Consider the following 24,230-nt stretch of genomic DNA (forward strand, 5'->3'; position numbering starts at 1 on the left):
GGGAGGGAATCTCTGAGATACTGTCACAGGGATGTGAGCAACTCTGAGATAGTGTCACAGGTAAGTGCAGGAATGTCTGCGATGGAGAGAAGGCTAGCCTCCGTTGAGCTTCAAGCACGCCTCATAGATGAGTCCATTCAGGCCCCAACAGTCGTTCGGACTCAGGGTGAACAACATTCTGCAGCCTTAGACAGGCAGACAGATACACTAGCACTGGCCTTGCAAGGCATCACATATGTCCTCCACACTGTTGTCCAGAAGAGTGGTAGGAGTGATGTGGCCCTGACCCAGGGGAGGGATGATGGCGAAAGGGGACATGGAAGTGGGGACGCCACTCAAAGCGCTCCCACTTCTCACCCGTTGCCCCCCCTCAACTAGTACCCGCAATGCTGCCTCCTCTCCAGGTGGCCGAGTCTGCCCCTGCACAGGTGCAGGTGGAGCAGTCTTTGGGGGGCCCTCACGGGCTCCAAAACCCAGAGGGCGAGGCCCAAACCATCTAAGCAGTTAGGGCATGAACATGAGCAACGTGCCACTACCTCCACTGTAGCCACGTAGAAGTAGTCGTAAGAGAAAGGCAAACGTTTTGTGAGCACGAAGAGTATGTATAAAGGTGTTTGACAGACTGTCATATTTTTCATTTATATTTGCTTCTTGTTAAAGTGACATTAAATGTTATGATTGTCACCACTACTGCCACGTCTTGCCCATTCATGACTGGCTTTTGTGATAGGTCCCTTTCATGAGGTTCACCATGAATGGTGACACTTGATGCTGCCCATTGGGTCACTTTACAGTGGGTGTATGTGTAGTTGCAGGACTGTTTTGTGCAGGAAGAAGTGGGCGGCCTGGTGTGGGCGCTGCTCTTTTCAGGTGGTGAGACGACTGGACTCTTCGCACTTTCTGATGTTAGGAAAACTGTTCACGTATGAGTGACTCCCTGGCCTCATAAGCAGCCAGGTAAACTGCTGCTCTGCCCATGGGTTCCTGCTCCTCCTCCTCCTCCATGTGGGTGGCAGATGTGGATGGTGCCTCTTCAAATGGCGCCCCTCTCTGTTGTGCAGGGCGCAACACACTACTATAATGCATCCCACTCTGTCTGGTACGTATTGAAGTGTTCCCCCAGAACGATCAAGGCATCTAAATCCCATCTTGAGCAGCCCTATAGCATGCTTAATTGTAGACCTGGTGCGATGTGGCTGTCGTTATATCTACACTGTTGCTCGGTGATGGGGTTCCTCAGGTGTCATGAGCCACGTGTGCACATGAGTCACTTATCCCCGAGGAGCCCGCCCTTAAGGGAGTTCGGTGCATGGAAGAGGCACGGGTTTTGGATTCCCTAAGGATGGAGGAATCGTGGCAGCTGCCAGGGAATCTGGCGCACAAGTGAAGGAATCTTTTGTGGTGGTCACAAACAATCTGAGTGTTGATGGAGTGATACCCCTTTCTGTTGATGAACAGTCCTGGCTCGTGTGGAGGTGCTCAGGTTGCTATGTGGGTGCAATCGATTACACCCTGCACCCATGGGAAGCCAGTCACAGAGTGGAGTCCCACTGCCCTTTCCGTCTGGCTGAGGTCGTCCATGGGGAAGTTGATGTACCGCGAAACAAGCATCGGTGACCTGCCTTATGCACTTTTTAAAAATTCGTTCACGGGATGTGGGCGTCGCTGGCGAGGCCAGCATTTATTGCCCATCCCTAATTGCCCTCGAGAAGGTGGTGGTGAGCCGCCTTCTTGAACCGCTGCAGTCCGTGTGGTGACGGTTCTCCCACAGTGCTGTTAGGAAGGGAGTTCCAGGATTTTGACCCAGCGACAATGAAGGAACGGCGATATATTTCCAAGTCGGGATGGTGTGTGACTTGGAGGGGAACGTGCAGGTGGTGTTGTTCCCATGTGCCTGCTGCTCTTGTCCTTCTAGGTGGTAGAGGTCGCGGGTTTGGGAGGTGCTGTCGAAGAAGCCTTGGCAAGTTGCTGCAGTGCATCCTGTGGATGGTACACACTGCAGCCACTGTGCGCCAGTGGTGAAGGGAGTGAATGTTTAGGGCAGTGGATGGGGTGCCAATCAAGCGGGCTGCTTTATCTTGGATGGTGTCGAGCTTCTTGAGTGTTGTTGGAGCTGCACTCATTCAAACGAGTGGAGAGTATTTCATCACACTCCTGACTTGTGCCTTGTAGATGTTGGAAAGGCTTTGGGGAGTCAGGAGGTGAGTCACTCGCCGCAGAATACCCAGCCTCTGACCTGCTCTCGTAGCCACAGTATTTATATGGCTGGTCCAGTTAAGTTTCTGGTCAATGGTGACCCCCAGGATGTTGATGGTGGGGGATTCGGCGATGGTAATGCCGTTGAATGTCAAGGGGAGGTGGTTAGACTCTCTCTTGTTGGAGATGGTCATTGCCTGGCACTTATCTGGGGCGAATGTTACTTGCCACTTATGAGCCCAAGACTGGATGTTGTCCAGGTCTTGCTGCATGTGGGCTCGGACTGCTTCATTATTTGAGGGGTTGCGAATGGAACTGAACACTGTGCAGTCATCAGTGAACATCCCCATTTCTGACCTTATGATGGAGGGAAGGTCATTGATGAAGCAGCTGAAGATGGTTGGGCCTAGGACACTGCCCTGAGGAACTCCTGCAGCAATGTCCTGGGGCTGAGATGATTGGCCTCCAACAACCACTACCATCTTTCTTTGTGCTGGGTATGACTCCAGCCACTGGAGAGTTTTCCCCCTGATTCCCATTGACTTCAATTTTACAAGGGCTCCTTGGTGCCACACTCGGTCAAATGCTGCCTTGATGTCAAGGGCAGTCACTCTCACCTCACCTCTGGAATTCAGCTCTTTTGTCCATGTTTGGACCAAGGCTGTAATGAGGTCTGGGGCCGAGTGGTCCTGGCGGAACCCAAACTGAGCATCGGTGAGCAGGTTATTGGTGAGTAAGTGCTGCTTGATAGCACTGTCGACGACACCTTCCATCACTTTGCTGATGATTGAGAGTGGACTGATGGGGCGGTAATTGGCCGGATTGGATTTGTCCTGCTTTTTGTGGACAGGACATACCTGGCAATTTTCCATATTGTCGGGTAGATGACAGTGTTGTAGCTGTACTGGAACAGCTTGGCTTGAGGCGCAGCTAGTTCTGGAGCACATGTCTTCAGCACTACAGCTGGGATGTTGTCGGGGCCCATAGCCTTTGCTGTATCAAGTGCACTCAGCCGTTTCTTAATATCACGTGGAGTGAATCGAATTGGCTGAAGACTGGCTTCCGTGATGGTGGTGATATTGGGAGGAGGCCGAGATGGATCATCCACTCGACACTTCTGGCTGAAGATGGTTGCAAACGCTTGAGCCTTGTCTTTTGCACTCACGTGCTGGACTCCGCCATCATTGAGGATGGGGATGTTTGCAGAGCCTCCTCCTCCCGTTAGTTGTTTAATTGTCCACCACCATTCACGACTTGTGTGCAGACGACTGAGAGACCCCGGCGATGTCCCTGGTGGCACCCTGGAATGATCCGGAGGCGAAGAAGTTGAGGGCAGTGGTGACTTTGACAGTGATAGGTCATGAGATGCCGTTCGGTCCAGCCGGGAGCAGATCTGCATGAAGGAGGCTGCAGATGTCTGCGACTACCTGGCGACTCACTCTGAGCCTTTGTATGAGAGGTCCAGGAAGCTGAGCCTCGGTCTGTGGACCCTGTGGCGAGGGTAGTGCCTCCTGCAACATCGCGCTCTCTGGTTGTGCCCTCTGCTCTTGTGCAGGTGCCTATGGCGCAAGCACTGTGTTGTGGAAGTGCACGCCTGGCGAGGGTGGTGATGTTACTTGTCCTCAGATGTAGTGGTGAATGCATCCATCTCGCCCTCCATCCTGATGAATGTGAATTGTGAGTGGAAAGTAAGAATTTTCAGTGAAAAGACCAAGATCTTGCAGCTAAAAGTTTGTGTGAAAGAATTGAGTGCCCTGCTGCAAGAACTCACCTTTTCTCCCAATCTATCAAACAAGCATTTGAATGTCCAATTGGCGGCTGCTGGCTGAAACGCGTCTGGTAGAACATGGAGTGTTTCCCACAGCATGGGAAACATGCTGAAGATGTTTAAAAATCGGACCCCTGCTTTAATGTGGACAAAATTAAGCACTTCAAGGATCTACATAAGTCTCTTAAGTATCATCCCGCTGGCTTTAATTGCCAGTGGGACTTCTGCATTCATGAGGCGCGCGCACCCAGACAGTCAGTGGGGAACCTGGAAGTCTGCGGGTTGGAGCCGGGTTCCAAACCCGCTCGGGATTTCCGCTATTTTCAGAGCCCCCCCCCCCCAGAGCACCTGCTGCTTCACTAGAAAATCGACCCCTGAATGTAGTAGACTTGATGGGCACAAACCCTGAGGTATCCTCAGTGACTGACTACTTTTACTAGTGCAACAGCTTCCCTGTGTGTGCCTATGGTTCAAATAGTATTCTGGCCCTGATGTCATCGGATACTGATCTGCATGTTTAAAGAAGGACCCTGCTGGTTTCTGGCAGGTGTCCCTCTTGCCTGCTCAGAAGAAATCAGTTAGATGATAGTTAGACTTTGGGTATGTTTAAAATCAGTCCTTACATCTCCCTTAATATTGAATCCAGTTACCCTTTACTGCCAGTAAGGGATCGGCTAAAGTTACTGAGAAAAAAAAATGGCAGTCGAAAATTCTTACAGAAACTGTTTGGCTGATTGGTTTATCTTTTTTTAATTGGTAAGTTCTCCTCACTATTCATCCAGGATTGGTTGTTTTCAAAAGTCCTTAGTAGTTTCTCGTTAGTTTTCTAGTCAATTTCCTCACCTTTTGATTTGCATGATCTCTGCTTCTTCAGTTCTGATTTCCTGCTGTCTTACTTTGAGTCAATCAACAAAGTGTGATTGGTCAAGTGCTACAGGAAGTCAGATCCCTCTATAAAGTGCATGCTGCGTGCAAGGCTTTTAATATTCTGCTAGTAGATCTCCCATGGTGTTGCACATAGGTCAACAACTTCAGTACAACATACTATCAGTGCCCATAGTAATTAGATGGAAACTGCAGCACATAGAATCAGGCGATTATGCTTGTTCTTATACTCCACAACTCTACACGAGCCTCCTCCTGCTCTAATTACCTCTTACAGCAACTCTGTTTGCCAGAGCCTGCCGGATGTTCATGACCCTACCTAAAGGCTTCTGGTAGCAATTTGAAGTGTACTATGGGCGTGCTGGTGTTGGCTCCTAAATTGTTCTGTAAATGTTTGAGTGTTGTTTCGGATTGTGTTGGCTTCCTTTCTGTCTTCTTTCTACAGCTGAAGGTTTGCAGAAGTGATTTATGTAGCTAGCTTGTGGCTGGGACTGAAAATTGGCCTTTTGACACATTAAAGCTGTCTTGTGTTCTCCTGTTGGTGGAATGATTTCATTTGCATACAGTTATTGGTGGCCTGTTTAGTGCTGAGTGGACTATTACTGTTTCGGGATGTGCAGTGGCAGTCTTCTGTTGCAACGGTCCTGAATTATTTTTGACATTTTCTTCCGTTGCTAGCCTGCAGCTTGCGACACCTGATTTGTCTAGTTTTACTGCTATTTTATGACTGAAAATGCAGTAAGAATTTATAATGTACTTGCCAACTATACCAGGAAGTACATTATAACCGTGTCCAATAGAAATTGTGGACTAGCCACAGAGGTGACTATGGTGACAGTGTTTTAGCCGCATCCATTAATTTTAGTGGAAAACACTGTACACACATGCACACAATGGAGGTAAATGTACTTCATGGTTATATTTACTTAACAAACATCTACCACCATTCAGTAACCAAGGAAGTTAAGCACTCACGGCGATCAAAAAAACATTCTCACACTCGTGCGTTTGTTGGTAAAATGAAAAGCAAAGTAGATTAAAGTCCACATGTATAGACCATGTGAATGAGTATTAAGATCACATGCTCAATGACGGCATCTATTACTCATTTAAAAAAATTTACTAATCAGAAATTCAATTCTTCATATTTGGATTCCCAATTTGCTGCACTATAAGCACTGGTACCGTAAAGTGTTGATGAAACTGGTGAAGATGAATCAGGAAGCAGTGCTGATAGTGGGAGAAGCCAGGCAAGTTGAGTCAGGTCTGCTGGGACAGGAAACAGGGCTGGTGGCAGGAGGTCAAGAAACAGGAAAGTAGACAGTGTAGGAGAAGGAGGGCACTGTAAATAATGGTAGGAAATGGAGCCAGGCCAGTGGGTCCCATAAGTAGGGAGAAAAAAAGGCAGTGTGGGAGAAGAGGGGCCGCAGGTTCATGGCAGCAGGTGTTACAGGAGTGGAGAAGATGTTCAGTTGAGCAGAGTGAAAGGTGTATGGCTTGGATTTGAGTGAGAGCACAGTGTTCAGTTCTATTCGCAACCCCTCAGATAATGAAGCAGTCCATGCCTGCATTCAGCAAGACCTGAACAATATCCAGGCTTGGGCTGATAAGTGGCAAGCAACATTCGTGCCAGGAAATGACAATCTCCAACAAGAGAGAATCTAACCACCTCCCCTTGATATTCAACGGTATTACCATCTCTGCATCCACTACCATCAACATCCTGGCGGTCACCATTGACCAGAAACTTAACTGGACCAGCCATATAAATACTGTGGCTACGAGAGCAGGTCAGAGGCTGGGTATTCTGCGGCGAGTGACTCACCTCCTGACTCCCCATAGCCTTTCCACCATCTACAAGGCACAAGTCAGGAGTGTGATGGAATGCTCTCCGCTTGCCTGGATGAGTGCAGCTCCAACAACACTCAAGAAGCTCGACACCATCCAGGACAAAGCAGCCCGCTTGATTGGCACCCCATCCACCACCCTAAACATTCACTCCCTTCACCGGCGCACCGTGGCTGCAGTGTGTACCATCTACAAGATGCACTGCAGCAACTCGCCAAGGCTTCTTCGACAGCACCTCCCAAACCCGCGACCTCTACCACCTAGAAGGACAAGGGCAGAGGCACATGGGAACAACATCACCTGTATGTTCCCCTCCAAGTCACGCACCATCCTGACTTGGAAATATATTGCCGTTCCATCATCGTCGCTGGGTCAAAATCCTGGAACTCCCTTCCTAACAGCACTATGGGAGAACCTTCACCACATAGACTGCAGCGGTTCAAGAAGGCAGCTCACCACCACCTTCTCAAAGGTAATCTGGGATGGGCAAAAGTGCTGGGCTTGCCAGCGACACCCACATCCCATGAATGAATTTTTAAAAAAAGTTTTCTCTTCACAAGACAAATGATAGGCAGGTGCGTCTTTGCACTGATCAGTTACAGTTGTTCTCATCTCTGTTAGCTTTTAGCTTTATTTCTCTGGTTAACCTGTTGTATTCAGTCCTCATATTAGGATTTGCTTTTATGATTGAAAAAAAGCTGATTTTTGAGGGAATGAGAATGGAACTAGGGCAAATAAACTGGAAAATAATATTGTCAAATAAATGATAGAACAGCAGTGGGGAATATTTAAAATGGTGATCAATAGAGTCCAGGAGAAATATATTCCGCCAAAAAACAAGAACAAACTAGCCAATAATGAAACAGCATAGATGAATAAAGAGATAGGGGAGAATTTTAACCGCTAAGGACGGGTGTGTTGGGGGCGGGTGGGAAGGTACAAGTCTTAAAATCCTCCAACCCACCCACTTCCGGTTTTAACAGAGGCGGGTCGAAGGGACAGACGACCAGCTCTCCCTCAGGAGGCGGGTCGGTCACTAAAATTTTCTAAGGAGGATCTGCGTGCCTCCATTTTAAATCTATTTATTTTAACGCATGGATGCCGTGGTTCCTGGGCTGCGGGAATCCCAGCAGGTAAAAGGAGGCGAGAAGGGCCGGATCTATGAGATGGGTGTCTTTATTGCACTTACTTACTTAACGGATTTGTGTAAATATCAGGGCACATGAGGTCAAAATTGAAACTGAAGAAAAAGGCATACACTAAGTAGATAGACAACAAAGGAGAGGATGTCGAAATGGATTACGAAGAGGTTTGGATTGAAGTCAAATAAACAATTAGGAAGGCAGAGAGGAACTACGAAATTAAATTATCAAGGAATATAAAAAGAAATAGTAAAGTATTCTATAGACACATAACTAAAGGAAAATCAGGATAGGGAGAGGGCCACTAAGGGATGTACAAGATTTTAAGGTGATTGGCAAAAGAGCCAGAGGTGACATGAGGAAACATTTTTTTACGCAGCGAGTTGTAATGATCTAGAATGCACTGCCTGAAAGGGTGGTGGAAGCAGATTCAATAATAACTTTTTCAAAAGGGAATTGGATAATTACTTGAAGGAAAAAACATTACAGGGCTATGGGGAAAGAGCAGGAGAATGGGACTAATTGAATAGCTCTTTCAAAGAGCTGGCACAGGCACGATGGGCTGAATGGCTGTCTCCTGTGCTGTACCAACTATGATAAACTTGCACTTAATGACAGCGAAATGGCAGAAGTATTGAACAATTACATAGGAACATAGGAACAGGAGTAGGCCATTCAGCCCCTCGTGCCTGCTCTGCCATTTGATAAGATCATGGCTGATCTGTGATCTAACTCCATATAGTATCAATTGCCGTTTGCGGAAGAGAGTTCCAAACTTCTACAACCCTTTGTGTGTAGAAATGTTTTCTAATCTCGCTCCTGAAAGGTCTGGCTCTAATTTTTAGACTGTGCCCCCTACTCCTAAAATCCCCAACCAGCGGAAATAGTTTCTCTCTATCCACCCTGTCCGTTCCCCTTAATATCTTGTATACTTTGCTTCAGTATTTACCAGGGAGACTAACAAAGTGGCCATGACATTAGAAGAGTTCAAAAATGATATAAAGATATTTAAGATAGAAAGGGGAGAAATAATTGATAAACTAATCAGACTTAGAGAGGATAAAACCCTGCATATTAAGAGGTTAGGGAAGAGAAATATAGATATATAATTAGTGCCAGAGGACTGGCAGACAGCTAATGTTACACCTATATTTAAAAAGGGAGATAGAACCAGTCAAGGGAACTAAAGATCAGTTAGCTTAACATTAGTGGTAGGAAAAATAATGGAATCTTTACTCAAAGATGCAATAGAAAAACATCTAGAAACTGATAATATAATAAAGAACAGTCAGCACAGATTTCAAAAGGGAAGGTCATGCTTGACCAACTTTATTGAATTCTTTGAAGAAGTAAGAATAGACAAGTGTAATGCAGTGGATGTAATTTATTTAGATTTTCAAAAGACCTTCGATTAGGTACCATAGAGTAGACTCATGACTAAAGTCAGAGCACGTGGAGTCGGGACAAGTAGCATAATGAATAGCAAGTTGGCTACAAAACAGAAAACAGAGAATTGGGGTTAAGGGTAGTTCACTCAGCCTGGCAAAAGGTGGGAAGTGGTGTTCCACAGGGATCGGTGCTGGGACCACTGTTACTCACAATTCACTTAAATGCTTTAGATTCTGGAAGCGGAAGAACAATTTCAAAATTTGCAGATGACACCAATTTGGGGGATATAGTTAATACTGAGGAAGACTGACAAAGACATTTGGAAGACATTAATAACCTTGTAGAATGGGTGTGTAATTAGCAAATTAATTTAAATATAAATAAGTATGAGGTGTTACATTTTAGTAGGAAGAATAAGGAGGTCACGTACTGCTTGGATAGAGGAGCAGAGGGATCTAGGGTACAGATACATAAATCACTTAGAAGTAGTGACGCAGGTTAATAAGGCCATTTTAAAAAAAGCAAATAAGCACTGGGGCCCCGATTTTAGAATGAAGTCGTTGGAGCGGGGGTCTCCGAAAATTGGGGAAATCCCGAGCAGGTTCAGAACCCGGCTCCAACCTGCAGACTTCAAGGTTCCCCACTGACCCGGCTGGGTGCACGCGTGCCTCACTATTGCGGAAGCCCCACTGGCAATTAAAGATGGCAGAATGATACTTGAGAGTTATTTCGATACTTGAAGTACTTAATTTTGTGCACATTGAGGCAGGGGTCCAATTTTCAAACATTCTCAGTGTGTTTCCCATGCTGTGGGAAGTACTCCATGTTCTACCAGACATGTTTCGGCCAGCAGCCAGTTGGACATTCAAATGCTTGTTTGACAGATGGGGAGAAAAGGTGACTTATTGCAGCAGGGCACTCAGTTCTTTCAAACTTTTGGCTGGGCTGCCCTCAACTTCTTCACCTCTGGATCATTCCAGGGTGCCACCGGGGACATCGCCGGCATCTCTGAGTCGTCTGCACACAAGTGCTTAAGGCAGGTCACCGACGGCTTGTTTCGCAGAGCCTCGCAGTACATGGACGACCTCAGCCAGCCGGAGAAGGCAGTGGGATTCCACTCTGTGGCTGGTTTCCTACGGGTGCAGGCTGTAATCAATTGCACCCATATAGCAATATGAGCACCTCCACACGAGCCAGGACTGTTCATCAACAGAAAGGGGTATCACTCCATCAACACGCAGCTTGTTTGTGACCACCGCAAAAGATTCCTTCACGTGTGCGCCAGATTCCCTGGCAGCTGCCATGATTCCTTCATCCTGAGGGAATCCAAAATCCCGCCCCTCTTCCATGCACCGAACACCCTTAAGGACGGGCTCCTCGAGGATAAGTGATACCCCCTGCACACGTGGCTCATGACACCTCTGAGGAACCCCATCGCCGAGCAACACCATCGGTATAACGACAGCCACATTGCCACCAGGTCTACAATTGAGTGTGCTATAGGGCTGCTCAAGATGCGATTTAGGTGCCTTGATCGTTCTGGGGAGCGCTTCAATACTTACCAGACTGAGTGGGACACATTAAAGGAGTGTATTGTGTCCTGCACAATATGGCACAACAGAGAGGGGTGCCGCCTGAGGAGGCCCCATCCACATCTGCCATTCACGAGGAGGAGGAACGCATGGGCAAAGCAGCGGCTTACCTGGCTGCTCGTGAGGCCAGGGAGTCACTGATATGTGAACGGTTCTCCTAACATCAGAAAGTGTGAAGAGTCCAGTTCTCAGACCATCTGGAAAGAGCAGCACCAACACTAGCCCCCCCCCCCCACCCCATCCCTCCCTGAATAAAACAGTCTTGTAACTACACATACATCCACTGTAAAGTGACCTAATGGGTGGCATCAATTGTCGCCGTTCATGGTGAAGCTCATGAAAGGCCCCTATCACAAAAGCCAGTCAAGAATGGGCAAGACGTGGCAGTAGTGGTGAGAATGATAACATTTAACGTAACTTTAACCAAAACCAAATATAAATGAAAAACATGACCATCTGTCAGACACCTTTGCGCATACCCTTTGTGATCACAAATCCTTAGCCTTTCTCTTCCTACTGCTTCTTTGTGATGCATCCCCTGTGGCTGCTGTAGAAGTAGTGGCAGGTTGCTCATGTTCATGCCCTGACTGCTTAGATGCTTTAGGCCTACGTCCCCTGGGTTTTGGAGCCCGTGAGGGCCTCTCCAAAGGCTGCTGCACCTGCACCGGTGCAGGGGCAGACTTGGCCACCTAGAGAGGAGGCAGCATTGCGGGTACTGGTTGAGAGGGGGGCAACGGGTGAGAGGTTGGAGCGCTTTGAGTGGTGTCCCCCCTTCCATGTCCCCTTTCACCACCATCCCTCTCCTGGACCAGGGCCATATCACTCCTACCACCCTGCTGGAGAACAGTTTGGAGGACATGTATGAGGCCTTGGAAGCCCAGTTGTAAAGTATCTGCCTGCCTGTTTAAGGTGGCAGAATGTTGTTCAGCCTGCGACGGAACGACTGTTGTTAGGGCCTGACTGGACTCATTTGTGAGCCATGCTTGAAGCTCAACGGAGGCTAGCCTTCTATCCATCGCAGACATTCCCGCACTTTCCTGCGACACTTTCTCAGACACTTGCTTACGTCCCTGTGACAGTATCTTAGATTCCCTCCCGTACCTGTGCCACTATTCCACTCATGCAGGAGTTGGACTCCTCCATCATCCGCACTATTGTGGAGAGTGTGCGTGGCACCTGTTCCAGTACCTCGCAAATGTGCTGCTGTCCCTCGATCATTCTCCTTTTAAAGGATGGTCCCCGGGGTTCAGCATCTGCGTCCAGTTGAGCAGAGTCTGGACAGGAGCGCTCCCACCGAAGCGGACTTTCCACAGCTGCCCCTGCCACCAGTGTCTGCTCCTGCTCACTTGTGTGTGGTGACTCACCAGGTACCAACCCAACTACTCACTACTTGGACCTACCGAGGTATAAGTATCTGTGCTGGTGGATGGCTTGCTATGATGTGACCGAGCACCTCAGATGCCGGCAGGCCCTCTGAGGAATTGCCCTCTGCCGTCACTGTGGTCGTTGAAGGGCCTGTAAGAGAACAGAAGGCAGTATTAAGCATCATCACAGATGTGTGTCATGTTGTGATGAGCATACTGAGGTGTTGAAGATGGCAAGGCATGTTAACATCAATTCATATTGTGTGAGATGAATGTTAAAGTTGTGGCACCAGACATTTGTGGGGTGCCAGTGTCGCCATCCCCGACAGACAGGCATTCGAGGGTGCAGCTGATATCCAGCATCTCCTGCTCCGCGTCTGTGTGGACCACTACTTGTTGTGGACCCCCTCCAGTTCTCGCCCTCTCGTGTGCATTTTGCATGCTCTTCTAGAAGGGGAGAAAGTGCAGACGTGTGAGTGAGTGAGTGATGGTGAAGTGGCCAACCGATGAATGCATTGCTTTGGGTGAGGCTGACCGTGAAAGAGGTGCATCAGAGGGTGAATATGAGACAGACCCACCACATTGGATGAGGATTGTGGTGAGTGGTAGTGGTGGGGTGACTAATGGGGAGGTGAGGAAGTGCAGGTAAGTTGAGGATGAGCCTTAAGTGGGTGTGAGGAGTGATGTGATAGAGTAGTCTTGGCAGTGCAGAATGGGTGGTGGGGCGGTGATGTGCAACACGGAATGTAGGAGAATCAACAAGTGTACTCACTTTTGCTGACCTAGTTAGGACATTGAAACGCTTCCTGCACTGGATCCAGGTGCGGGAGATGTTGCTGCTGCTGGTGACCTAGTCTGCCATCTCGAGCCAGGCCTTGGTGGCAGAGGCAGGGCCACTTCCTTCCGTCTGCTGGGGAATAGACTTCCCTCCCCCTCCTCACCCTGTCCAGTAACTGCAGCAGTAAGGCATCGCTGAACCTTGGAGCAGCCATGCCCCTGTGCTGCTCCATTGTGATTTCTGGGTCTTTGCTCCAGCAAAAGCCTTTGGAGCAACGGCCCTTTAAATAGAGCTCCTCCAGCTGACAGCCTGTTACTTTTGGCATTGTTAAGGTTGAGAATGAGAAGCATTTAAAACAAAAATCTGGGACAAATTGAAAGAACTCTGCATCAGAAACAAGTACAAAGATGTTGTAGAGAGAAACATTGTACCTTCAATAACTGAAGAAATGATGTGAGGCAGCCATTCGGCCCATCATTCCTGTGCCGGCTCCTTGAAAGAGCTGTACTATTAGTCCCATTCCCCTGCTTGTTCCCCATAGCTCTGTCATTTTTTTCCCTTCAAGTATTTATCCAATTCCCTTTTGAAAGTTACTATTGAATCTGCTTCCACCACTCTTTCAGGCAGTGCATTCCAGATCATTACAACTCACTGCGTTTTTAAAAAAAAATCTTCCCTCATGTCGCCTCTGGCTACCTTGCCAATCACCATAAATCTGTGTCCTCTGGTTATCAACTCTTCCACCACTGGAAACAATTTCTCCTTATTATCTCTGTCAAAACTGTTCATGATTTTGAACATCTCTATCAAATCTCCCCTTCTGTTCTAAGGAGAATAAACCCAGCTTCTCCAGTCTCTCCACATAACTGAAGTCCCTCATCCCTGGTACAATTCTAGTAAATCTCCTCTGCAACCTCTCTAAGGCCTTGACATCCTTCCTAAAATGTGGTGTCCAGAATTGAACACAGTACTCCAGCTGAGGCTTAACCAGTATTTTATACCTCTATTATTAAAGCCCAGGATCCTATATGCTTTTTTAACATCCTTCTCAACTTGTCCTGCCACCTTCAAAGATTTGTGCATGTGCACCCCCAGGTGCACTACCCTTATCAACCCTCTCCGTTACTTCATCAAAGAACTCAATCAAGTTAGTCAAACACGATTTTCCTTTAACATATCCGCGTTGACTTTCATTTATTAGCCCATGTTTTTCCAAGTGCCAATTTATTTTGTCCCTGATTATTGTCTTAAAGTTTCCACACCACCAACATTAGGCTGACTGGCCTGTAATTGCCGGGTTTACCCCTCTCCATGAATGGAAGTATCAGTGTGAAAGGGAAAGGAGGGATGCATACATTTTTACTGCTGGGTTATGCACTGGAAGTCAGATGGAATATCCATTGTATGCTCCTGATCCCTTTGACAGATGGTAAACTACCATGGTTTCAGACCATATATTCAGGCTAAAACTACAAATCAGATTTATGATAAGAAGTTCAACTTTTTTTTAAATATGTAACCTTAATTAGCTTATGGTCACTAACTCCCAAATGTTCTCTTCCCTCAGGCTACTTGCTTGAGCTGCTTCATTACCCAGAACCAAATCTAGCACTGCATTCTTCTTTGTTGGACATGCAAAATACTGATTAAAGAAACAGTTCTGGGTACATTATAAAAACCCCTCCCCATTTTTCTCATAAACTTCTGTCTTATTCCAGTTTATCTTTGGATACTTAAAGTCCCTCATAATTACAACTTTGTCAAAACTGGAAATCTCTCTAAATTGCCTATAATTTACATCCTTGATTTCTTTCCCACATTCGGTGGTCCATAATCTATTCCCAATATGGTAAGTTCCCTTATTATTTCTTAACTCATCCCAGACACTGCCTCAGTACCACCATCAAATAAACCTTTTTCTGTGACTGGAATTATATTTTTAATAACACTAACCTCCTCCCTGTCTTTACTTTTTTGCCTCCTGAAAATTTTAAAGCTGGCAATATTTAGTTCCAAGGGTACAACATTATGCCCTTCCATTCTAATTGGTGACTCTAGTTCCCTAACATTATTTCTAATGTCTAGGTGTCAGCTTTGGCTCAGTGGTAGCACTCTTGCCTCCAGAAGGTCATGGGTTCAAGCCCCACTCCAGAGACTTGAGCACATAATTCAGACTGACACTTCAGTGTAGTACTAAGGAAGTGACTGTTGCAGTTGCTGTCTTTCGGATGAGATGTCAAACTGAGGCCCCAACTGCCCTCTGCTGTAGACACTATTTGAAGAAGAGCAGGACAGTTCTAACGGTGTCATAACTTGCATTAAATCCCATTCACCCATCACCCCGGTGCTCGCTGACCTACATTGGCTCCCGGGCCGGTAACACCTGGATTTTAAAATTCTCATCCTTGTGTCTGAATCCCTCCATGGCCTCGCCCCTCCCTATCTCTGTAATCTCCTCCAGCCTTACAACCCTCCAAGAACTCTGCGTTCCTCCAACTATGGCCTTTTGTGCATCCCCGATTTTCATCGCTCCACCATTGGCGGCTATGCCTCCAGCTGCCGGAGGCTCAAGCTCTGTAACTCCCTCCCTAACCGTCTCCGCCTCTCCAGCTCTCTCTCCTCCTTTAAGATACTCCGTAAAACTTATCTCTTTGTCCAAGCTTTTGGTCACCTGTCCTAATATCTCCGTATGTAGCTCGGTGTCAAGTTTTGTCTGATAACGCTCCCGGGAAGTGTCTTGGGACGTTTTATTACGTTAAAGTCGCTATATAAATGTAAGTTGTTGTTGTCCTGGCCAATATTACACCTCAATCAGCATCACTAAAACCGATTATATAGGCTATCATTTCATTGCTCTTTGTGGGATCTTGCTGTGTGCAAACTGCCTGCCGCATTTCCCTATATTACAACTGTGATCTAACTTCAAAAGTTCTTCAGTCGTTGTGAAGCGCTTTGGAATGCCCTGAGGTCATGAAAGGCACTATATACATGCAGGTTCTTACTTTTCAAGACCCACTTGAATAATGTCTTTAGAGAGATTCAAACGTGAATCTATGGTAGAGATGAGCACATTCAAGGACTTGAGAGGAAAGGGAGGTTAGAGCTGGGATGGTAGTCTGCAAGGACAGAGGGGTTGGTTGGGTTTTTTGAGGGGGGTGATGATGGCGAATTTGAAAGGGATAGTACTTAAGGAGAGTAAATCATTTACAATGTCAGCTGGTATGGAAGCCAGTAATGGAAGTTGGGTGATCAGGTCAAGGGATGGGCTCCTACTCCTCCAACACCACAAATTGAAAATTCTCATCATGGTGTTTAAATCCTTCCATGGCCTTGCACCCACCCGATCTCTGTTATCTCCTCCAGCCCTACAACCATTCTCCTCCTGAACTCTCTGTCCCTCTAATTGTGGCCACTTGTGCACCCTCCCCTCCCTTTGTCCCACCATTAGCGGCCATGCCTTCAGCTGTCTAGGCCCCAGGATCTGGAACTCCCCCCCGCCCCGATACCTCTCCATCGCCCCTTTCCTCCTTTTAAGACCTTCTGTAAAACCCATCTCTTTGACCAACCTCAGCATCCTTTTTTTGATTAAGCCTCTGAAGTGCTTAGGGATGTTTTTCTACATTAAATGTGAGTTGTTGTTGTTATCACCATAGCACTGCAAGATGCTAGGAACCCAGCTTTTCCCTGGTGTCCAGAGTTGCTGTGGCAAGCAGGAGGCGATTTAAAGTTTAAATTACTGGGCATTCGATTACATTTCTGGACCCTCTCAGTTTTAACATTTTTCTAACAAGTGGTCATTTCCTTCAGCTGACTCAGTGGCAAGCATGTAGTGCCTGCAGCAGCCTTGTTCCACCCTTTCCTATAGGTGAGCTCATGAGTGCAGGTGGGGATAACACTTGGGAGCCCACCAAAAATATTGTAATGAGGCTGACCCGGTGAACTCTACCAGGGTCAATGCAGGGCTAAACGTGTGGGTGGAAAACCTGGCCTGCCACAATTCTGGCATGATTCCCACCGAAGGGGAAAATCTAGACCAATGTGTTGTCTGTTGCACCAGAAAAAGATTGGGATAGCAGTGATCAGATAAAATTAATGCTAAAAGGTGTGGTTACAGCCAGCAGTCAGTTATCTGTAATGGGTTTCTAGTTCTGCACATTAACATTTATTTGTCTTCCTTTCCAGTGTCCTTGCTGGCTATAATGGCACTATTTTTGCATATGGGCAGACAGGCAGTGGGAAGACATTCACTGTCACAGGAGGGGCTGAGCGGTACAGTGACAGAGGCATCATTCCCAGGACCCTCTCATACATGTTTGGAGCGTTTCAGAAGGTAATGTGTCTCGCTTGTTAGTTTCTAATTACTTGTGCTTGTATTCCTAAAGCAGTAGGGGGTTTGGTTACAGTTGCAAGGGAAGTAGCGTTGTCCAAATACTGAAATTTATGTAAGTAGTGAAATGAAACATGAGGAAATCTGTTACTGCCGTATAATACAGATTTACTTGTAAAATAAAAATTTAGAAAAGGGGGGAAGAATCACTGCACGAATTCAGAGCAAAAGACCATGTGCTTACACTTAGTTTAGTTCATATTTTTATTTTTAGATTTAATGTTTTAAAAAGAAAAAGGTTGAGCAAATAGGCGTCAAACTTCCATGGTCATGCGTCCATGTCCCAGCTGAAGCCTGAATCTCCAACAGTCCAGATCACATCTATGGAGAATTTCATCGGCTGGCTGGGGCATCTTCACCTGGAAGACGAAAATGATGCATGTCTAACTGATGGTCCTATTGAGATTACGTGTTTGTTCTTTACCTGGCTTAGGTGTCTCAGTAGGTTACACAGGACACTTTAACAAAAACAGAGCCAGCAGAGGTTCCCTCCTGTGGGCTTCAGTTTATTTGTGGAAAAGTCATTAACGGCTGTAATTCTGTAACTGCAGTGTTTTATCATCATTTTGTATTTCCGGTTTGTTTACTGACAGTTCTGGTCACCCTATTATAGAAAGGATATTATTAAACTAGAAAGAGTGCAGAAAAGATTTACTAGGATGCTACCGGGACTTGATGGTTTGACTTATAGGGAGAGGTTGGATAGACTGAGACTTTTTTCCCTGGAGAGTCGGAGGTTTAGGGGTGATCTTATAGAAGTCTATAAAATAATGAGGGGCATAGATAAGGTAGATAGTCAAAATCTTTTCCCAAAGGTAGGGGAGTCTATAACGAGGGGGCATAGATTTAAGGTGAGAGGATAGAGATACAAAAGGGTCCAGAGGGGCAATTTTTTCACTCAAAGGGTGGTGAGTGTCTGGAACGAGCTGCCAGAGGCAGTAGTAGAGGCGGGTACAATTTTGTCTTTTAAAAAGCATTTGGACAGTTACATGGGTAAGATGGGTATAGAGGGATATGGGCCAAATGCAGGCAACTGGGACTAGCTTTGTGGTATAAACTGGGCGACATGGACATGTTGGGCCGAAGGGCCTGTTTCCATGTTGTAAACTTCTATGACTCTATGACTTTATGGCAGCATCTTAGTCCTTCATGACAGTTAGAGAGGTTCTGTTGTTCACTTTTGCTTTCTGTACAGTACACCCAGTATAAAAGGTGACTGGTCTACATTTCAAATGTACGTTGCCCATGCCATACGGAGCTTTAAATCATTTTTGCTGGATGCAACCAGCACTGGAGATGCGTGGCATTTTATAGGCCTGCTGCACCTGCCTGACGTGCTAAGTAAATTCCATTTGTCCTCCATTACCAGCATCAGCTTCGTAGCTGTTTAAATCTCTGCTCCTTTGCCACAATGAATTAATAATTTAAATGTATTCAGCTGGTTAAAGGTGACAGTTCACTCACATTTTGCCTAGTAAGACTTGCACACACCACAACAGTACCTGAAGATGCATGTGTAAGATACAAGGTGAAACATGAGTGAATTGCCACTTTTAACCAGGTGTCTACTGTACACTCATGAATGTTGCTGCTGAGAAAAGTTTCATTATTTTCAGCTTTCTTCTGGGCTCCATGCCCTCCTTCCCTGCACCCCTGCACCCCCCCCCCCCACTTCAGCTGCAGTATGATTGTTCCCAATTGAGAATGCAGATAGGTAATCACTCCTTGGTCTGCCTGTTAAGAACAGAAGAAATAGGAGCTGGAATAGGCAATATGGCCCCTCGAGCCTGCTTCTCTGTACCCACCAAATGGGAGGTACACAAATGCACTGTGGAGTGATCATTGGCATTTATATTTTTATACTCCCTTCCACCAGGAAGAGAAATACCCTGTCTACTGATGTACTAGCTGACATCGGAGCTGTACTCCGTTAAAAATTGCTGGGGAAAGAGAACTGGAATGGGTAGTGGTGGAAACCGAGGGGAAAAACTGAGCGGTGAGGCCTGTTCCCTCTGTCTATTTGCCTTCCTCTGCCCACACCAGGACATCCGCCAGCCACTCTTTTTGCTGTCTGCCACATGTAAGTGCCAATGGAAGGCAGGGCCCAGCAAGTCCCCCATTTTTGCTGCTTTTTCCACCAACCTCAGGGACCACTGGAAGAAGGGTGATGGTAGTCCCTAGGGTAGAAGTGGTAAGGCCTCCTAAGTTGCAAGATGGATGAAGGGAGGCCTAGTATTGGCCTCCTTTATCTCCATATAGGCCCAACCATCTTTTTAGGCCTTAAGTCCATGGCCTAACAAAAATTGATTTCTTGATCATCAGGCTCCTTTCATTTTTTGTGAATTTCCACTGCAGGTGCTTCAGTGGCAGTCTCGCTGCACCACCATCACCGGAATTCTCAACCCTTGTAGTGGTGGGGATCCTGCTCATTCCCGACCCCGGAAAATGAGTTGGAGCAATAGCAGGTTCAGGGCAGTTGTCAGAATTCCCACTCTGCTGGAATGTTGCAAACGACAGGAAAACCTGGGCTATTTCTTGCCTGCATGTTCCTGCGCCTATCTGCTGTACCACCAAGCAGCCTATGCTGTGCCACTCAATACCATTGCTAGCTTCATTATGTGAAATGGCAGCACATTGCACTGCATGAAGCTGGCTAAATGGAAAAACCCAGCCCTAGTTTTTTTTTCTTGCGTGACCTGTTGAGTGAAAGGGGTGTTGTCTAATCTGAAATTTAAAAAATAATTATATTTGTTGCAGGAAACTGCTGAGCCAAAAGTCATGATATTAAAATGTAAAACTGTAGTGTATGCCATAATAAATTATACACCCAGCCATCTGTATCTAGGCTCGCATGCTATTTTTAATTTGTTTGATTTCCTTTGTTTGGAGCAGGACAGCAGCAAAGTCTACACAACCCACATTTCCTACTTGGAAATTTACAACGAATGTGGTTACGATCTTCTCGATCCACGTCATGATGCCTCCAAACTTGAAGACTTGCCGTGAGTTCAATTAATTTCAGCTGCCCTTTTCCTTGATATCCTCCCTTTCTTTCTACAGAAAAGCATTTAAAAATTGCGAAACAAAAAGTTGAATGGAATATATTAACATATTTGCTGTCTGCAACAATCACTGCATGTTTCTGACTTCAAAATCCTTAATTGACTCATTGTTTCTGAAGAGTCCTAATTATGGCTTTGAGCATCTTGTGGCCATGTGCTTTTGTTTGAAGTTGGCTTTTGTATATTTTTCACATTTTTTTAAAGTAAAGCTTAATTGCTAGGTTTTCCCAAAAAAATGAACATCCACCAAATCATTGTAAGAGACTACATGAGAATGTGGAATGAATTGGGGAATGATATCAATTCAAGTAATTTAACCTTCCTGCAAAGCAGAAACTTTGCTAAAGGGTAGTTTTTGCTTGAAGACAATATTAAACTTACCCATCTTTTAGTTGCTACTTCTTAATGACCCACAAAATATATCTGTTAAAAATAACAAACTGCTGGGATTTTTGAGTGATCTCTAGCCAGTATTTTATAAGAAACTTATAGATTTCCCACGTCATTGCTCATCGATCCTGAGGTGGTTTGCCTCCTTGCCTTTCTTGTGGTTCTGGGATCTGATTGATCCTTATAGGCACCAGATAGATAATAACATTTAGCCATTTGGACCTATCCAAAATCCCTTAAGATGCAAAACCTTTTATTAATTAGATTGCATTTCTATTAAAATAAGGTTGAGCAGTTTGCAAGGGATTCTTGGGAATGTTGGGCTTGAAATAGCTCTTGGGCGGAAGCGCAAAATGGGATTCAAATAGGAACTGTTTCCGCTGCCGGATAGCGAATTGGCAGCCCATTTTACAGCCTGACGGATTTTCTTTTCCATTGACTTGAATTTCACCCTTGTAGTTTTCTTTCTTTAAAATTAGGCCCTAGGGAAAATGCCAACAAGTAATTAAAATGTTCCAATTTGCACAGAGCCAGGAGCACTTTGCATTCTGATAAATGCTCCTCTCTCGTTCCTCTTCCAGGAAAATTTAAAAATATTCTGAAAAAATACCACAACTGGATTTGGCATCCTTAGCTGTGAATGTGAAATAATTAAAATCTAATGGGTGTTTTTAATGTAAATATATTCCTTTACTTGTCTTTCCCTTCAGATTTGACTGAAAAAGATTTGTATTACTGCACTGTCTTCCTCCAAGTGCACCTGTGTTCCTACATGATGGAAATCCATTGTCCAACTCAATGCTCATGATCTGAAATGCCATTCCGCATACACAGTTTATTTTTGTGTATTCTGATAATCCTGTGTTTTCTAATACTATAACATTATTACAGGTAATGGCAGTGTCACCTTCCTTCAGTTTTATTAATTCTAAACCTTTCACTTACCAAAAGTTACTGATAAGACCCTCAAACATGTCGACATCACTCTGCTGCACATTCACCTCATCCACCAGTTCCTGTTTAAATCCCTTCATTTCAGTTTCTCCCTGGTCAGAGTTATCAGTGACATGCTCTGTGACTGTGGCTGTGGTACGTTATCCCTCCAGGAGCTCTGTGAGGTGTTCATTACTGTGGATTGCTCCATCGTACTCCACCGTCTCCCCTCCATGATCGATCTCTATGGCACTGTTGGTTTGTTCCAATCCTACTTGTCCCAGCATATGTCCTATAATGGCTTTTGCTCTCACATTGTCACCTCAGGAGAGCCCAAGTTTCTATCCTTAGCTCCTTCCTCTTGGTCATCTGTATAATGCCCCTTGATGCCATTTTCTGTAGGGTCAGCCTCCGTACATATGCTCTACTTCCCTGCAACTACCCTCAATTCGATGACCACCATTGTGTTGTCTTGATTGCTGTCTGACATCAAGTAATGCATAAGCCCTAATGTTCTCCAAATTAATATTGGTAAGAGCAAAGTCATCCTATTTGACTTTCACCAAAACCTCTACAACTTAAACCCAACCTTATTAATAAAAACAGAAAATGCTGGAAACACTCAGCAGGTCAGGCAGCATCTGTGGAGAGAGAAACAACTCTCTTCCGTTTTCAAAAGCCTCCTCAAAATCTATTTGTTCAACCACACCTTCGGTCAACTCCCTAATGAAGCTCAATCTTGTTACCCTTTCCAGAAGAATCTCTGTGTCCTATGTCCTGCATAGTAGACTCATGACTAAGGTCAGAGCATGTGGAGTCAGGGGACAAGTAGCAGAATTGATAGCAAGCTGGCTATAAAACAGAAAACAGAGAGTAGGGTTTAAAGGTAGTTATTCAGACTGACAAAAGGTGGGAAGTGGTGTTCCACAAGGATCGGTGCTGGGACCACTGTTACTCACAATTTACATAAACGATTTGGACTTTGTAATCAGAACTACAATTTCAAAATTTGTGGATGACACCAAATTGGGGGATATAGTTAATACCGAGGAGGACTGTGACAAAATACAGGAAGACATTAATAAACTTGCAGAATGGGCATAAAATTGGCAAATTAATTTCAATAAGTGTGAGGTGGTACATTTTGGTAGGAAGAATAAGACGGCCACATACTTCTTGGGAAATCAGAGTCTAAATGGGGTAGAGGAGCAGAGGAATCTGGGAGTACAGATACACATATCACTAAAAGTAGTAACGCAGATTAATAAGGCTATTGAAAAAAGCAAACAGAGCACTGGAGTTCATTTCTAGATGGATAGAATTGAAAAGTAGGGAAGTTGTGTTAAACTTATATAGAACTTTGGTTAGAGACACTTGGAGTACTGTGAACAGTTCTGGTCTCCCTATTATAAAAAGGATATAGAGGCATTGGAGAAGGTGTAAAAAAGATTTACCAGGACTGAGAGGTTATACTTGAATGGGCAGGGGTTCTTTCCTCTCGAAAAAAGAAGACTGAGGGGTGACCTGGTAGAGGTCTTTAAGATTATGAAAGGGTTTGTTAGGTTAGACGTAGAGAAGATGTTTCCACTTGCGGGGGAGACCAGAACTAGGGGTCATAAATATAAGATAGTCACTAATAAATCCAATAGGGAATTCAGAGAGTGGTTAGAATGTGGAACTCGCTACCACAAGGAATGGTTGAGGCGACTAGCATAGATGCATTTAAGGGGAAGCTAGAGAAACACATGAGGGAGAAAGGAATATGTTGATGGGGTTAGATGAAGGGTGGGAGGAGGCTCGTGTGGAGCATAACCGGACTGAATGGCCTGTTTCTGTGCTGTACATTCTATGTATTTGACCCTGAACTGAGGAATCACCAAGATTGCCATTTCCTTGTCTGCAGCACTGCCCACCCCCAATTTTATCACACTGATTGCTGCTAGAAATCTCATCTGTGCCTCATCCTATCCTCCACTAAGTCTCCGCTCGCCTGTTATTCCTGTGCTTCCTGACTTTCATTCAAAATCCTCATCCTCATTTACAGATCCCTCCATGTCCTCATCACTCCTTAACTTCATGACTTCCTCCAGCTCTATGTACCAGTGTGTGGTCCCTGCTTTTCTGACTGACCTCCTGTGCTCCATTTCATCTTCATTGACATTGGCTTCAGCTATTTTGTATCTACACATGGAATTCTCTCCCTAAACAGACTTGAACATATAATCTAAGCTAACATTTCAGTGCAGTACTGAGGAAGTGCTGCAATGTTGGAGAATGCCGTCTTTCGGATGAGATGTTAAACCAAGGCCTCGTCTTCCCTCTCGGGTGAATGTAAAAGATCCCATGGCACTATTCGAAGAAGAGCAGAGGTATCTCCCCAGTGTCCTGGCCAATATTTATCCCTCAACCAACATCACCAAAACAGATGATCTGGTAATTTATCTCATTGCTGTTTGTGGGACCTTGCTATGCGCAAATTGGCTGCCGCGTTTCCTA

At 45.6% G+C, this 24,230-nt stretch overlaps 1 protein-coding gene across 4 annotated transcripts in view; it reads left to right on the plus strand.

Annotated features, from left to right (window-relative positions):
* The window catches only part of kif6 (kinesin family member 6), a 489,217-nt gene that overhangs the window by 28,684 nt on the left and 436,303 nt on the right, over positions 1 to 24,230 (plus strand). For all 4 annotated transcript variants that reach the window (XM_067985160.1, XM_067985162.1, XM_067985163.1 and 1 more), the window contains exons 4-5: positions 17,145 to 17,292; positions 20,242 to 20,351. In XM_067985160.1, the coding sequence (XP_067841261.1) occupies positions 17,145 to 17,292; positions 20,242 to 20,351 (258 nt within the window). The remainder of the gene's footprint in view (positions 1 to 17,144; positions 17,293 to 20,241; positions 20,352 to 24,230) is intronic.

Source organism: Heptranchias perlo, chromosome 5, assembly GCF_035084215.1.
Source record: "Heptranchias perlo isolate sHepPer1 chromosome 5, sHepPer1.hap1, whole genome shotgun sequence".
In the NCBI taxonomy this organism is placed as follows: Eukaryota; Metazoa; Chordata; class Chondrichthyes; order Hexanchiformes; family Hexanchidae; genus Heptranchias; species Heptranchias perlo.